General features: G+C 37.9%; 1 protein-coding gene across 1 annotated transcript in view; it reads right to left on the reverse strand.

Moving 5' to 3' along the window:
* The window catches only part of LOC150089433 (spectrin alpha chain-like), a 579,218-nt gene that overhangs the window by 491,495 nt on the left and 69,346 nt on the right, over positions 1-18,377 (reverse strand). Inside the window, 1 exon segment of the mRNA XM_090389473.1 lies at positions 12,077-12,181. Within this exon segment, the coding sequence (XP_090245599.1) occupies positions 12,077-12,181 (105 nt within the window).

Genomic DNA, 18,377 nt, shown 5'->3' on the forward strand with positions numbered 1-18,377 from the left:
TCTCTGGGGTTACTTCTACCCATATGCAGTACTTTGCATTTGTCAAGGTTAAACTTCAGTTGCCACTTCTTAGCCCATCTGCCCAAATTATCTAGATCCTGTTGCAGTAGCACACTGCCATTACTGTCATTAACAACCCTGCCAACCTTTGTATCATCTGCAAACTTCGACATTAAGCCTGATATACCTTCATCAATATCATTGATAAATATACAAAACAACAGTGGACCTAACACCAAACCCTGTGGGACTCCACTAATAACATTAGTCCAAGAAGAGCAGCACCCATTGATTACCACCCTCTGTCTTCTCGCACTCCTGAGTCAGGAGTGTATTAAATACACTCCTGACTGTATTTTCAATGCTCGCTCAAAGCTGTTGAACGCTTCATGGATTGATCTTGTGAACTTTCTGCCTTAAAATTCCTATTAAAAGAAATCTGGAGGTGTGAAATCAGAAGACCTAGGTAGCCTAGGTGGTTGAGTGTACAGTATGGCAGGTTGGCCCATCCTGTTAGTGCCAGATGGCACTTTCATTTTCCTCTACACCTCAATCAGATCATGATGCCTTGGTAAACATCAGAGGTAACAGTTTGTTCAAAAAATATAGTCCCAACTATCCTTCATTGAGATATAACACACCAAACAGCAATTTTTGATCATATAAGATTTCACAAAAAATGTGCAAATTTCCAGTGCTCCATATTCTCTAATTTTGACTGCTGAGGTAGCCACTAAGGTGAAACCTCACCTCATCAGTGAAATAAATTTTATCCAAAATTTCAATACCATCATGGCAAAGTGAACTCTTACATGAGCAGCAGTACTTTAATCTTTTAACATTATCATGAAATCGAAGCTCATGCATAGGTTTACAATGAACACCCTATACCAAGTCCACATACTGCTAGAGAAATGCAAGGGTCAGTGTTAACTGCTGCATCAATATATCAGTTGCAAAAAGCAGTAACAATGAAGTTAAAACTCTTAGTTATTGCATCCATAATGGATATAAACAGATATTTACTTCTAATATGACAGTCAAAAAGCATACTTTACTCAGGTATATAATGTGATAGGAATGTCACTTCACTGCACTAAAATTATTTAATAAAAAGAATTTAATTTCCTCTATTCTCCGTTTAATTACAATAGTAAGGGATTCATTACAAAATATATATACAGGGTGTCTCAAAAATACACGGCATAACTTCAGAAATGAGTTCCTCATATGTAGACAATAAAAATATTTTATATCAACATAGTTCCAAAAATGCTTGGTTTCCAAGTCTGAAGGTGTCTATGACACTTAATTGTTCACATCACCTTACAGTAATTGTTCAAAATGTCCACCTTCTGCCTGAATACAGGCCTCGTCTCATGGACTCGCAAAGACAATGCCAAATTCCTGGCATGTTTCGTATTGTCTCGCAACCTGCCACAATTCGATTGCGGAGAGTTTCCACATCAGCTACCAGAGTCGAATACACCAATGACTTTAAATGGCCCCACAAGAAGAAATCTAGTGAGTTTAAATCGGTGAGCGTGGAGGCCAGGCAGTTGGTCCACCTCTACCTATCCACCAACCAGAAAACCTTCGATTCAGGTGATTGCGGGCTAGGTGGCTGAAATGTGCAGGAGTGCCATCATGCATGAAGTGTGCTTGTTGACGAATGATCAGTGGCGTGTCGTCCAAGAAATCAGGCATGTTGTTTCCAAGAAATCAGGCCTGATTTCCTTACAGGCAAGTTTCTGAACGCCTGCCCTGTGAGTTTGTTTGGAAGTACGTGGGGCCCAAATAACTTATCACCAAAAACACCAGCCCAGATGTTGAAGCTGAACTGTTGTTGGTGATGTGATGGAAGAATTGCATGTGGGTTTTCCTCAGCCTATACATGCTGATTGTGAAAGTTTTGGATTCCGTCTCATGTGAACTGTGCTTCGTCTGTGCATATCACTAAGGCAGGAAAGTGAGGAAAGTTGTACCACACTTCTGCAAGAACCACTGGCAGAACATTACTCGCACAGGGTAATCTGCTGGTGACAAGGCCTGTACCCGTTGCAGATGGTAAGGATACAGTTGATGTTCTCGCAACACTCTCCAAATAGTCCAACGTTGAACAGCCAGTTGCGTTGCTATTCTGCTTGTGCTAATTCCAGGAGTGGCATGCACAACATCCAAAATCTCCTCCTCTACTTCAGGAGTCATAGATCTTGGTCATCTTCTGTCGGCAGCACGAGGTGTAAAGGTCCCATGTTCACAAAGGCGGCAATGGATACCTTCAAATGTTTTCCTGTCTGGACATCTTCGTTCTGGGAACCTTTCATGGTACAAACGATGAGCCTCCAGAGCACTGCGTCTGCCAAACCATACATAAAGTGCATATCCGCTTGCTCCTGATTTAAGTACATGGTCGGAATGGAAAACCACCAGATTCTGTCGGTACCTTGTGATGGCCTACTACGTGGATAGCACTTGCCTTGTGATGACGTGTTTTCAGTGTCTTATGGATATTATCTTTAAATTTGTGTTTCCAGGCCATCCCCCTAAGTAAAATGTATACCCTTAGTTAGAAGAGTTTGTGGTGAGTTGGTTGACACCTTCTGTTGTCTGTCAGCACTGGGGTAGCGCTTTGCTAACTGTTTTTTGCACTGCCTAAATTCAGAGTTTTTGAAAAGTATAATAACATGGAAAAATGGCTACCACTTAATATTGTCTCCTCTGCTGACGGACTGAATATCTTTAGCTTGGCCTTTGACCTTCTGTAATAGGGGGTGTCTAGGGTCTTCACACTATTCTGGAACTTTAGGGTGGCTGCTGGTGACACTGGGGAACTGAATACAACTTTATTTAGTGTGTCAATAGCCAGCCATAAAAAAAAGTTGTGATTATTTGGCTTTGCCCTCAGATTTAGTTTTTGGTTTTGACTTGACGCCATTGCTTCTTCCTCGACTGACGAGCCAATGAGCTTTAAGGTTAAAAGTTTTTGGAGGGAACGTTATGTTATGCAGGCTGCCATCTTAAATATCATGGCTGCCCCCACTGGAGACCGCCATTTTGATTAACATTCGATTTTGTCTAGGCCTTATATGTGGCTACTTATTCAGAGTGAGACTGCCATTTTGAGTGTACAGAACTAGGTACAGTGGTACCTTGGTTTGCGAGCATAATTCGTTCCGGAAACGTGCTCGTAATCCAAAGCACTCGTATATCAAAGCGAATTTCCCCATAAGAAATAATGGAAACCCAGATGATTTGTTCCAAAACTCAAAAATATTCATATACTGTAAAAATGATTAATACAAAATACATACCTTTTTTATATTTTTAATTAAATTTAATATACATAAAGCAATCGAATTTATTAATTATTGGGTAGGACGACTTTCACTGTCTCTAACGGAATCACTGCTATCTGTTGATTTTTTCTTTTTGTGCGACTTTAACAAGGAATCTTTCCAATGACACTTGCTTTTGCCTCCTTTTGAGGATTTCACGGAAATCAGATTCATCGCTCGCACTATTACAAAACGAGGAGGCACGCTTGATACACATAAAACAAAGCTGCACGCGTGTAGCCCAGTGGGCCGGAGGCCGGTGTGATTTTGGCCATAAACCGTAGTATGAGGCCACTATAAATTTTCCCGGGTAAGAATTTTTGACCCATCCGCCTCTGTTTATCGATATTGCTTTTTTTTTTTTCTCTCTGAATCTGCAGTGTCTTCGCCAGGATGCTTCCTTTTCACACCTTTTAATTATTTTACTCATTTTTAGGGAATAAAGCACAACTACAAAACGAGGAGGCACGCTTGATACACATAAACAAAGCTGCGCGTGTAGCAACTGAATAAACAACACCGTAAAGGCAGAGACAACTCTATTAACACCTCACATTTTACTAAAGCACATTTCTAGGGGTTACTACCATAAAACAATAAAAACAATTTCTAGTTTCTTGCGAGTGGAATCTGTTATAAACTGGTAGTAAACTCGATCTAATTGCATTTGCGATTATACCGATAGCTGGAATTGTGTTAGTTTTTACGTTATTATGGTGAAATGTGTTTCCACTTCACTGATATAAAAAACCATAAATACATTTTCAAAATCTCTTCATTCCTATCGGGTTGCGTTCGGTTGGGGTGATTCTGCGTTCGACTGCCATTTCTTGTAAACACAAGGGCTAATTGTGCATAAGCGAATTCGGTTCGTGTTATATAAGATATCGTTCCCCTATTTATAAATCGTGTATGATCGAATTAGTGTAGTGTAAACACGTGTTATACGAGGACTGACTGTACTCGTATTGCAAGACCTCGCTCGTTTATCAAGTTAAAATTTATTAAAAATTTTTGCTCGTCTTGCAAAACACTCGCATACCAAGTTACTCGTAATCCAAGGTACCACTGTATCTTTATGTAAAAATATTAGTAGACCCTATTGAAGTGCATCATGGGTACTTACTTTGAGTTGTCATTGCCTTGCACTAAGTAGTTATATATATACTGAGGTGCAAGAATCAAAGTGACATGTGTCTTTACCTTTTTAAAATTACTAAGGTGAAAAATATTTGGATCATACCTTGCTTTTATAACATTAGTTGTGTATATATGTATACTGAGGTGAAAAAAGTTTAGGAGTGACTTTTGTTTTCTTACCTCAGAAACAGGTAACTTAGTGTTCGAACATTATAGAGACATATTTTTGATGTCACCGACCACCCCTCTTTTACTTAGGCCTAAGAACTGATGTTGGGCTGTTTTTGGGCTGGTAAACTTGTGGATTCTCAGTTCCTATGGACTCTACCTACATGATTCTTCTTCTTATAACCTCTTGAGACTGTCCATCTTCTGGTGTGGTCGCCAGTGCCTTCTGGTGGCCAGTTCTCGAGTTCGTTATTATCTCCATACCAAGTGACTCTATTCTTTTGGAAACAGTATATATGAGTAAAAGACAGACATTTTCTTCTCCTGACAAAGTTTCACATCAATCGTCCAATAATTACCGGAGATATTACCGGTTCACCAAAACCCCTTTTTTCATCCCGGGTTTTTTTGTCATTTTTAGTGAAATATTGTAGACGGCATTTCTCAGCTCCTATCCAACCGATTTTAATAAAATTTAGTTTACAGTCTTTTTTCACCCTGATCTTCAGTTCAACACTGCCACCTAGCAGTTTTTCTGGTAACTAAAAGATTATTTTCTTTTAGTGCGATTTCTTCCCCTGATCCTTAACAGAGACCAAATTTTTCATACATACATGTTTTTCCTTCACTTTAATAATTCAATAAGATGAATATCTCTTCTTCTTCTGGCTCTGGTGATTCTTTCCTAGGCTTCCCTCAGCCTAGGCCCACAAAGCCCTCGTCAGCTCCTGACTTGAATCACTCTTTGAATCAAACTGTGAACCTTGCTGATTGTGCGAGTGACACCCAGTCCTTGTCTGGTTCTCCGGTGATTGCTAAAGACCATAATCTTGTGACTAATTCCACCTCTACACCTTTGTCTACAGTGGATGCATCGGCTTCTTCTTCTTCTGTTGCTGGTAAATGTCTGAACTTATGGGAGCCTGGTGTTCTTATTAAAGCTTTTAACCATTATAAAAAATGATATGTTCAATTTACAAATGAGTTGTCTGAAACCACAATTGCTTCTTTTCTTAGTATGTCTTGGCGCTGTTGGATTGAATCACTGATTGAATCAATTGAATCACTTGAGGAAATCATTCAAGCTGTAGCCCCTTCAGTTGAGGAAGGTCATTCTCTTGTGGTTGAAAAGAATGCCAAGATTGCAGAACTCAATAAAAGACTTTCAAGTTTACAGGATTTATCCAGGGATAACACCAATTTAACAGAATTACTAAAATCTAAGGACAACCAAATTACCATACTCAACTCCAAGTTGGATTCTTTGGGGATGCTTTTTGAAAAGTTTGATAACGTAACAGAAGCTTTTAAAACTAAAGACGATCTAACTGCGGAAATTCAATCAAAATTAGAATCTCTTGCCACGCGGTTAGAAGAACTCTCTACTCTGATTTCGTCTTCTTTGCCTCCTGATCCTCTGACTTCTAAAGACAATCAAATATTGGATTTGCAATCTAAATTGAATTCCCTGACTCTGCAGTTGGAGGTTCTAAATTCCAAAGTGACCTTGCCTCCTGAGTCCCGTGATTCTGGACCATCCTCTTCTAGCCCCCCTACCTTTGCTAATACTGTTTCTGCCTTTAGAGCTCCTGCCTCATCTCAACCTCAAAATAGCTTTGTCCTTTTAGTTAAATCGGATGACAGTTCTTCTTTTGTTACCAGTGAGGAGGTTCATTGTACTATCACCAGGAACTTGAAATCTGACTTGAAACACGTCAAAATTAAATCCATCAGGAAAATTAGAGACAAAGGCGTATCTATTGAAACGGATTCACTTCTCGACCTTAATAAAATCAAAGAGTGCCCTAAATTTGGTGAGCTGAAATTAAAAACTGAACTTGCTAAGAAAATAAACCCTACTATGGTAATATACGATATTCCTCATGACACAAGTGATAGACTTGCTGGAAGATTTGTTTGAACGCAACCTCTCTGGTTTTGAGGTCTCTTCATCGGATTTCTCAAAAGAGACTAAAATTTGTCTTAAAATCACTGCCAAAAATAAAGGAAACTTGCATTGGGTTCTTGAGGTTTCTCCCAGGATTAGATCTTACTTTATTGGTATGAAAAATCGTGTTTTCCTTAACTGGACGGGACACACTATAAAAGACTTCTTCATCACCCTACGCTGTTTTAAGTGCCTGCAATATGGACACTCCTCTCGCACTTGCAGACAGACTGTACACACTTGTGGCCTCTGTGGTCTATCTGGCCATCAAGCCTCTGATTGCCCTAATCCTAACATCCCTGCTTCTTGCCCAAATTGTAGGGTGAGAAAAAAGGACCATAACCATTCATTTAGAGATCAAAGTTGTACTGTCTTTATGTCTGCTGTTGAAGAAGTTAGGCTTAGGACAAATTATGCTTTATATTGATTTCCTGATTTTACTGTTTTCAGGTTAATTATGTTTGAATGCCATGGTACTCAAATAATGTTTTCTTTTGGTGCTGGCCCTGCAGTTTTTTGTTTAAACTGTAAATTGTGTATCTGTATTTTTGTACATATGATGATGACCTTGCTCGGTCCTTGTTAGTGGCCTGTTTAATTTTATCAGAAATTGTTTGTTTTAGATTAGCGGAATATTATTAGAATTTAATTGATTTTGAATTGTGAAACTCTGCAGTGTTAGTTAAAATTTTTCTTACTTTGCTTTGTTTTGTAAATATTTAGAGTTTTGGTTGCAGCCTTACAGGACTAGGTTAAAGCCATTAGTTGTTTTATTTCTGTTTCTAGGAAAGTCCCTGGAAACAGTTCTCGTGTTCAGTTAAGTAATGTTGTAATTTTGTATATATATTTGTTCTCTTGGCTTTATCTTAGTTTTTCTGCAGAGTTTTCGTTTTTATTTGTGAAACTCTGCAGTGTTAGTTAAGTTTTCTTCTTTGCTCTGGTTTTTGTAAATATTTAGAGACTTGGTTGCAGCCTTACAAGACTAGGTTAAAGCCATTAGTTGTTTTTCTTCTGTTTCTAGGAAGGTCCCTGGAAACTTTTCATGTTTAGCTTGTTTAATATTGCATTTATGAATATATGTATATATATCTGTTCTTTTGGTTTATTTTGTACCTTCTGCAGAGTTTCCATCTTGATTTTAAATTAGTTTAAATTGCTTTTAAATTACTAATGATTTAATTGAGTTCTTAAGCCTAGATTTATTTATGTCATGTAATAACATTCCTTAAGTTTTTACTTTAACCTTCACACATACTGGACTGGTATTCAGATTTTGCCTATTGATTTTTCCTTACCTAACTGAGATTTCTGAGAGATATATATATATATATATCTTTTCTCCTTTCTTTTCTTTTTTCCTAACCTAATACCTTGTGTGTTTCATTTAAATATGTTTAGGACCTTGCTTGGTCCCTTTTGTTACTGGCCAGTCCAATTATATTAGATTTTATTAGATTTAACTGTTTTAGATTGTGAAATTATATTTACGTCATGTAATAATTTTTCTTTTAGTCTTAATAGTGATCTTCACACCTACTGGCTTTGTGTGGTTCTCTTCTGATTTTGCCTCTTGAATTTCCCTCATTTAACTGAGATACTTAACTTTTTCTTCTTTTTCTCTCTTGTTTACCTAATTCCTCTATTTTCTTGTGTCACTTATATCACTTTTGTATTTTCTGGTCTCAGGAGTTTTCACTGTTCTTCTGTTGGAAGTGTTTCTTTTTCGGTTGTATCATATTTTGTGCTTTAGATAACTAGTCGTTGTAAAATTTTCTTTTGTACATATAACTTTTGGGAATTTTCTGCTTTTGGAAATTTCCTTTTGTTAATTCTCTTTGGTATATATTATATATACTTCGGCTTTCTTAATTTTCCTCTTTGCTTTTCCCCCTTTTTTTTTCTCTTTCATTTCTTGTTTACTCTTGTCTTTTGAGGTGGTGAATTGGGCTCGCCGCCTGACAATTTATTCTTCTTGTTTATTTTTCTACTTGAACTATCTTGTTGTCCTATCTCTCTTGTCTTCTCCTAACTTAATTTTTTCCTTTTATTTTTATTGAGGTTCCTCGAACCTCAATTAGCAGTATGCTAGACTCCCTGGAGTGCCTCCTCGTGGCTAGGGACGGGAGTCAGGACGCAAGATATATTTGTGCTTGCCTCCTGACTGCAGGTGCCAGCAAACAACACACAACAAAACACACATTTACATACATATTTTTACACACACTCGCCGGCTTTAAAACTACAGAGAAATCAGCGGTATATAGGGGAAACCCTGGAGGCCGCAATCAATACATGAATACCTTGAAGTACCTTGTGATGAAGGAAATCATCTGCGGGAGATAAGACATTCTGGTTAATAACTCGGGAACCAAGCATTTCCGGAACTATGGTGATATAAAATATTTTTATTGTCTACATATGAGGAACTCATTCCTGAAGTTATGCCGTGTATTTTTGAGACACCCTGTATATATATTTTTAATTTACATTAAGTAAACTAGAAAACTCACTAAAAAGGGGAAAAAACTTCTTTCTATGTTATTCTTATACAACATAGGTGGTGGTCAACTGGCATGCTAATAAATTCAACTTACTGCCAAGTTTAAACTAGAAATCAACTTGACAGTATGAACCAAGTCAAGCAAGCTTAAAAATCACATAAAATACAATTTATTTGCATTTGAGATGTATAAATGCATAAGGATCAAAAATGAATTTGGTTTTATTCATTATGCATTTTGCTTGAAAAAAAAAACAGCATGTGTACCTTGTACACATGAAAGATGTTTTATTTTATGTGAAAACATCCTTGGCTTGGACGAGATTAAAGGGTTTTAGGAATGAAAAGAATCCAAACATGTTTAACATTTTAAAACATTTATTTTTTTCGACAATTTCATCAATTTGAGGGTTGCAATACATGTTCAATTGGTAAATTACTTACAATGGGTTTGTGATAGCTAAAATAAGAAACAGTGTGATTTTGATTGTGACATCATACTATCCTACAAATGTATTTTGCTAATAAACTTAGTGAAATTCATTTGTAGAATAGTATGACATCACAATCAAAAACTATTGTAGGAAGTGAAATACAGTGAATTCCAGTTATTTGGGCCACCGGTTAATCGGGGCAACCGTTTATTTGGGCAAATCTTAAAAAACGGAAACCAATCAAGAAAATAGCCAGGGCTTACTTCGCTTAATTCGGACAGCATGCCGTTTAATCGGGACAGAAGACCGCAGCACTAGAGATTACCCTACGATTGTCTCCGACGGTACCACATGGTTCGGTTGAAATTCTGGAGGTCACAACCATAATAAATCAATAAAAACAATTAGCAGTCACCTGTTTATTGGGCTTTTCTGTTAGTGAAATCAATCATAAATGGATGGTAAACTCGATCTTATTGAATTTGCGATAATACCAACAGCTGGAATTCTGTGGGTTATTACGGTGAAATGTGTTTACACTTCCATGAAATCTTCAATCATATAAAAAATTAATTTTAAGATCTTCTCTTCATTCCTATTTTTAAAGCCTTGTAACTCGTTACTCTGTTCTCACTTGCGCGTATCATGTTACTTGCAATTTGTGTGTGCCGTGCTCTTTGTTATTGATTGCTTATCTTTTTACTGTTTTAAATTTTAACCTCCACCCACAAATGTCAGTGAACAGAAATGTCAACTAGTTCGTATGTACATATTACAGTACGTATTAATTATTCCGATTATCATGTATATTCTTCGAATTTTCACGTATCATTTAACTTTTTAATTGGTAAGGTAATAAAGGGTAAATTTGTGCTTAATATATCTTTGCTTTTATAGCCTGTGGATAATATTCCTCCTATTTTCTCTAATTAGAATCGCTGTTTAATAGAATTAAAATTCAATTCACAAACATGATCGCAATGACCAGCGCTTACTACACATCGTATAGTGAATGGTACTTTACTATGGTGAGTTCGCTGTAACGTGATTTGATTGTACACTGAACCAATTGTAAAAGGGGGATACATTGTATTTTTAACTATTTACGTGAAACTTCGGATAATTGGGGCAGCCACTTAATCAGGCCAAAATGCACTAGTCCCGATGTGTCCCAAATAACCGGAATGGACTGTATTTGTATTGTTGCATTCTTAAATAACAACCCTGCATTTCATTTTAGAACCAAAGTTATGATGTTGTTGTTTGGTTTTTAGGAGCATTAGCAACTAAGGCCATATTGCTCTTGGGATATGCGGTGGTCATTCACTGACCTTTCCACATCCTCCGTATTTGGTGGTCACGGGGCTCGAACCCCTGTCTAATCAAGAAGCATGTGCTATGTGCTATGCACTGCTGCTCCTGTCCACCTGGCTACGGAGACACCCCGAAGTTATGAATCAAGTAACATTTTATGCTTACGCCTGCTACTTACTCTACTGAATCAATGTTAGTGACTGATGTGGGAGAAGCAAGGCAGAAGCAGATAAGCCAGTTCAACGTCAGAGATTAGTTGGGAGTGATGTAAGCATTTCCGTCTCACATTTTCATTACCAATCAGTTTACTTAAGTCTGAAAAATTTAGTAGGTGCTGCCAAAGATGTTTTCACATCAAAAACAAGTTGTCACCATGGCTGACTATAACCATGACTAACACTGGCTAACTTTGCTGACTTCTGGTTAATACTGTAGTAAAACACTACAGTCAACTTATTCTTGGAACAAAATTGCATAATCAAGCAGTATTTATGATATGACTTGTATTTTGAAAATAAGTCATATCACAATACTGATTGATTATTATTATCCTAAACTTTGTTAATCCAAAGTGAAAGTTTAGCTATCCCTGAAGTTAGTGAGATGAGGGACTTCTTCAGTTCCTTCCTTAGCTTTAGAGATAACTGAAACTTTAACACATTAAAGATTGAAAAAATACCAAAAAGGATCTACATATTTATTCTTACTGTTGATCCTTCCAATCCATGGAACACAAAAAAAGTAATGGTTTTGGTTTTTTTGGAAACAGGCTGATATGTTGAAAATTCCTTTCTGTTCTGTGGACAACGATGATCACCAGTAAGAAATAAATAGCAATGCATTTTAAGTATTTTTTAACACATTAAGTTTTATTCATTCCTGAAGCTACTGACAAGGGCTTCATGTAATTTTTAACATGTAGATGAATATTTAATCACTATCGTATCCAAATTCTACATAAATTTACATTAGCCCAAAATTCAGCATAGTGTTTCCATCCTGCGGTCCTGTGTGGGAAAATGCCCATCGGAATCTATATTAAATCTCTTTAACTATTCAGAAAATGGCACCGAAAATGCTTTACACTTTAGATTTAAATTGTCTATCATATTTCCTTAACAGCAATTTTGCAGATTTTTGCAAGTTTTACTTATTTGTTTATTAAGAATACAAGTGAAAAATCTCATATCTTATGTTTGGAGGTTTTGTACACATACATTCTATCTTGACCCACCTCTTTTCTCTTCAAAATAACTTCTCTTTCTGGATGACCTTCTGTTATTAGTTTATCTGCTTGTTCATTAACTTCAATAACTCTAAATTCCTGGCTCGTCATATCCTGAAATTAAAAAAATTTATGTAATCCACATTACAGTACTAAAAATAGTTTAGTTACAAATAATAGTTTTAAAATAGTTTATTTACAAAATAAAATAAAAATAAGATACATATATGGAAGAATATTAAAGCAGAATAAAACTGCTAAAATGCAGAGTAGCTTTGAAAGCTATTCTGCATTTTTGGGGTTTTATGCGTTTTTTATAATGCTTTAATACTCTAACTCAGAAGTGGTTATATACGTGGACTTAATGTTATTAGTGCAGTCCCACAGAGTTCCGTGTTGGGCCCTCTGTTGTTTTGTATATTTATCAATGATATTGATGAAGGTATATCAGGCTTAGTGTCGAAGTTTGCAGAGGATACAAAGGTTGGCAGGGTTGTTAATGACAGTAATGGCAGTGTGCTACTGCAACAGGATCTAGATAATTTGGGCAGATAGGCTAAGAAGTGGCAATTGAAGTTTAACCTTGACAAATGCAAAGTACTGCATATGGGTAGAAGTAACCTGAGAGAAAGATACCAACTGTGGTACTACACTTAAGGTGGTAGAAATTAAAAAGACCTGGGAGTAATTGTGCAGTCAGATATGAAGTTTTCTGAGCAATGCAGACAGGCTGCAAGGGCAGGTCATGGGGTTTTGTCAATGATATATAGTGATATATAGGAATTTTGCTAGCAGGGAAAAGGAGGTGATTGTCCCTCTGTATAAGGAAATGGTCAGGACACGCCTTGAGTACTGCATACAGGTCTGGAGGCCTCATTTTAGGAAGGATGTATATTTGCTTGAGCGTGTACAGAGAAGGGCAACAAGATTGGTGAGGGGAATGAAGGGATCCTCTTACCAAGAGAGGCTTAAGTTCTGCAAATTGCAGTGGCTGGAGACTAGGCACCTGTGCGGTAATCTGATTGAGGTGTATAAGGCCTTGAATGGGTTGAGCACCCTAAATTCTGATGGGATCCTTCCACTTGTTCAGATTACAAACCTAATTGGGCATAAATTCAAATTAAGAAAAGACAGATGTAGAATAGATGTGCGGAGTTATTCAGGGAGGGGAATGCCAGAGGTGAACTAAACTCTGGCAGTAGGCTAGATAATCTTGTAATAGCTGAGAGTAAAGTGGAGGAGAAATTGTTGAAGATAAACACAAGAAAGGCACCTGGGGTGGATGCAATCTATCCAGTTATATTAAAGGAGGCGGCAAAGGAAGCAAGCAAACCCTTAGACATAATTATGACAGCTTCCCTGGACTCAGGGGAGGTATCCATGGACTGGAGATGTGCAAATGTGATCACAATCCACAAAGGAGGATTAAACGGAGACACAGGTAATTACAGACCTGTTAGTTTAACTTCTGTACCAAGGAAATTAATGAAGGCACTGGTTAAAGAAACATTGCAGGATCATCTACACAAGACTTCCATTATAGCTCGGACACAGCATGGTTTTGTTAAGGAGAAGTCTTGTCTGACCAATTTCAATGGATACTATGATGTGGTCACAAAGCAACTGGATGCAGAGAATAACTTTTATATCATATATTTGGATCTTAGAAAGGCTTTTGATACTGCTGCACATGGAAGACTGCTGCACAAATTGGAGAAGTGCGGCATTGGAGGCAAATTGCTGCTATAGATAAAGGGAGTGGGAAAAGACAGAGAGTGGTAATCAATGGACACTGGCTCTTCGCGGACTAATGTTATTAGCGGAGTCCCTCAGGGTTCAGTGTTGGGTCCATTGTTGTTTTCTGTATTTATAAATGATATTGATGATGGTATATCAGACTTAATGTCCAAGTTTGCAGACATTACGAAGGTTGGCAGGGTTGTTAATGACACTAATGACAGTATGTTGCTGCAACAAGATTTGGAAAGTTGAGCAGATAGGCTGAGAGATGTCAAATGAAGTTTAACATTGGTAAATATAAAGTACTACATATGGGAAGCAGTAATTCCAGAGTAATGTAACAACTCTGTGGTACTACACTGACAGTGGTAGAGAATGAAAAGGACCTGGGGGTAATTGAGCAGGCAGATATGAAGTTTTCTGAGCAGTGCAGATGGTCTACAAGAGTAGCTCCTGGTGTCTTGTCAATGATATACAGGAATTTTTCTAGCAGGGATAAGGAGGTGATTATCCCCTTGTATAAGGCAATGGTTAGACCACATCTTGAGTACTGTACACAGGTCTGGAGGCCTCATTTCAAGAAGGATGTAGAGCTGCTGGAATGAGTACAGAGAAGGGCAACAAGATTAGTGAATAGAACAAAGGGTTGCTCTTACGAAGAAAGCTTAAGTTTTGCAAATTACGGTGTCTGGAGACTAGGCACCTGCGAGGTGATCTGATTGAGGTGTATAAAGCCTTGAATGGTTTGAGCATGCTCAATGCTAATAGGATTGTTCCTCTTGCTCAGAATAATCGCCTGAGAGGGCATAAATTCAAATTGAGGACAGACGGTTGCATAGGATAGATGTGCAGAAGTTTGCCTTTAGCCAGATGGTGGTTGATTGCTGGAACAAACTTCCATCTGTCATTGTAGAAGTTGATAGCTTAAATAGATTCAAGGCAGAACTTGACAAACATTTGGAGCGAGTGGATGGGTGAAATAAGGGTTTTTTTTTGTTTTTTTTTGCTGATGCTATATAAGCTTGCTTTCTGGCATCATGTGCCTTTGCTAATGCCAAGTGTAAAAAAAAATTGTATGTTCTCTACAACTCTGAGGCCTAATGACTCTGATGAGTATAATAAAAAACTGTACAGGGAAATAGAATGGGCCAGTAAATCAGTCTTACAATGGAGGATTTTAATTTCTCGGATATTGACTGGAATTTGTGGGTTGGTGACTCACACACTAACAAGGCTTTTGTGGATTTATTGGATGATTGTTTTCTACATCAGCATATTCAGGAGGCAAGTAGAGGGAGTAATACACTTGATTTGATTATCAGTAGAGATTGTTCATGCATTAAGACTCTGCAGATAAAGGAACCACTAGGTGGCAGTGATCAGTGTGCTGAAGTGAGATTTACTCAAAGAGGTAACTACCATCAAGAGTAAATGGAAGGGATTTTGCTTTCTTAAAGGTGACTAAAGAGGTCTGAGAGTGTATTTAAATTCTATATGGTGGAACCAACTGATGATGTTACCAACAACAAATTCAAAATGGGAAGCATTCAAAGAATTAATCTTGGAAGCTACTAAAAGTTTCATACCTATTAAGAAATATTGTTCAAGGTTTAGGCTTAAATGGATGTTTAGGCTTAAAGGAACCACTAGGTGGCAATGATCACAGTGTGCTGAAGTGGGATTTACTCAAAGATGTAACTACCATCAGTGGTAAAGGGAACAGTTTTTGCTTTCGTAAAGGCGACTACGGTGGTCTGAGACAGTATTTAAATTCAATACGGTGGGACCAACTGATGATATTACCAACAGCAAATTCAAAATGGGAAGCATTCAAAGAATTTATCTTGGAAGCTACTAGGCTTTACATACGAACTAAGAAATATTGTTCAAGATTTAGGCCTAAATGGATGTCAGATGAACTAATGAGACTTGGCAGAGAAGAAAAATGCATGGGTTACATAAAAATTAATGGGTGACATGGAAGCCTATGATAGATATAAGCTGGTCTGTAACCAAGTCACAAAGGAGGTTAGGCAGACAAAGGCAGATTAAGAGAAATCTTTGGCAAAGGATGCAAAGAAAAACAGCAAAGAATTCTTTACCTATGTAAACTCTAGAAGGAAGGGAATGAATCAGATTGGTCCACTGAATATTGATCATTCAACTGTTGATGATCGTGCTCAGGTGGCTAACAAACTAAATGAGTATTTTGCATCTACATTCACACATGAGGAGTTATTGAGGGAGGGGAATGCCAGAGGTGAACTAAACTCTGGCAGTGAGCTAGATGATTTTTTAATAACTGAGAGGAAAGCAGAGGAGAAATTGTTGAAGACAAACATAAGAAAGGCACTTGGGGTGGATGGGATCTATCCAGTTATATTAAAGAAGGCAGCAAAGGAAGTAAGCAAACCCTTAGCCATAATTATGAGAGCTTCCTTGAACTCGGGGGTGGTACCCATGGACTGTAGATGTGCAAATGTGACCCTAATTCACAAAATAGGATCAAAGGGCAATACAAGTAATTATAGACCTGTTAGTTTAACTTCTAAATTAATGGAGGCACTGGTTAAAGAAGGAAATTAATGGAGGCACTGATTAAAGAAGCACTGAAGGATCATCTAGACAAGACTTCAGTTATAGCTCGGACACAGCATGGTTTTGTTAAGGAGAAGTCTTGTCTGGCCAATTTCAATGGATACTATGATGTGGTCACAAAGCAACTGGATGCAGAGAATAACTTTAATATCATATATTTGGATCTTAGACAGGTTTTTGATATTGTTGCACATGGAAGACTACTGCACAAATTGGAGAAGTGCGGCATTTGAGGCAAATTGCTGCTATAGATAAAGGGATGGTTGAGTGGGAGAAAACAGAGTGGTAATCAATGGACACTGGATCTTCGTGGACTAATGTTATTAGTGGAGTCCCTCAGGGTTCAGTATTGGATCCATTGTTGTTTTCTGTATTTATAAATGATAGAAGGAAGGGTTTACGGTTTGGTTTTTTTTTAGGAGCATTAGCAACTAAGGCCATATTGCTCCGGTGCGGTGGTCATTCCCTGACCTTTCCGCATGCTCCCTATTTGGTGGTGACGGGCTCGAACCCCGGTCTAATCAAGAAGCGTGTGCTACGCACTGCTGCTCCTTCCCACCTGGCTTCGGAGGCGCCTTTATAGAAGGAAGGGAATGAATCAGATTGGTCCACTGAATATCGATAGTTCAACAGTTGATTATCGTGCTCAGGTGGCTAACAAACTAAATGAGTATTTTGCATCTACATTCACACATGAGGAGTTATTGAGGGAGGGGAATGCCAGAGGTGAACTAAACTCTGGCAGTGAGCTAGATGATTTTTTAATAACTGAGAGGAAAGCAGAGGAGAAATTGTTGAAGACAAACATAAGAAAGGCACTTGGGGTGGATGGGATCTATCCAGTTATATTAAAGAAGGCAGCAAAGGAAGTAAGCAAACCCTTAGCCATAATTATGAGAGCTTCCTTGAACTCGGGGGTGGTACCCATGGACTGTAGATGTGCAAATGTGACCCTAATTCACAAAATAGAATCAAAGGGCAATACAAGTAATTATAGACCTGTTAGTTTAACTTCTAAATTAATGGAGGCACTGATTAAAGAAGCACTGCAGGATCATCTAGACAAGACTTCAGTTATAGCTCGGACACAGCATGGCTTTGTTAAGGAGAAGTCTTGTCTGGCCAATTTCAATGGATACTATGATGTGGTCACAAAGCAACTGGATGCAGAGAATAACTTTAATATCATATATTTGGATCTCAGACAGGTTTTTGATATTGTTGCACATGGAAGACTACTGCACAAATTGGAGAAGTGCGGCATTTTAGGCAAATTGCTGCTATAGATAAAGGGATGGTTGAGTGGGAGAAAACAGAGTGGTAATCAATGGACACTGGATCTTCGTGGACTAATGTTATTAGTGGAGTCCCTCAGGGTTCAGTATTGGATCCATTGTTGTTTTCTGTATTTATAAATGATATTGATGATGGTATATCAGGCTTAATGTCTAAGTTTGCAGACATTACAAAGGTTGGCAGAGTTGTTAATGACACTAATGACAGTATGCTGCTGCAACAGGATCTAGTAAAGTTGAGCAGATGGGCAGAGAGGTGGCAAATGAAGTTTATTGACATATGTAAAGTACTACATATGGGAAGCAATAACCCCAGAGTAACGTATCAACTCTGTGGTACCAAACTGACAGTGGTAGAGAATGAAAAGGACCTGGGGGTAATTGTGCAGGCAGATATGAAGTTTTCTGACGTGCAGACGGTCTGCAAGAGAGGCTCATGGTGTCTTGTCAATGATATACAGGAATTTTTCTAGCAGGGATAAGGAGGTGATTATCCCCTTGTATACGGCAATGGTCAGGCCACACCTTGAGTACTGTATACAGGTCTGGAGACCTCATTTTAAGAAGGATGTAGAGCTGTTGGAACGAGTACAGAGAAAGGAAACAAGATTAGTGAATGGAACAAAGGGTTGCTCTTACAAGAAAGGCTCAAGTTTTGCAGATTACAGTGTCTGGAG

The sequence above is a fragment of the Mastigoproctus giganteus genome, chromosome 2, assembly GCF_048544385.1.
Source record: "Mastigoproctus giganteus isolate SK-2022 chromosome 2, ASM4854438v1, whole genome shotgun sequence".
In the NCBI taxonomy this organism is placed as follows: Eukaryota; Metazoa; Arthropoda; class Arachnida; order Uropygi; family Thelyphonidae; genus Mastigoproctus; species Mastigoproctus giganteus.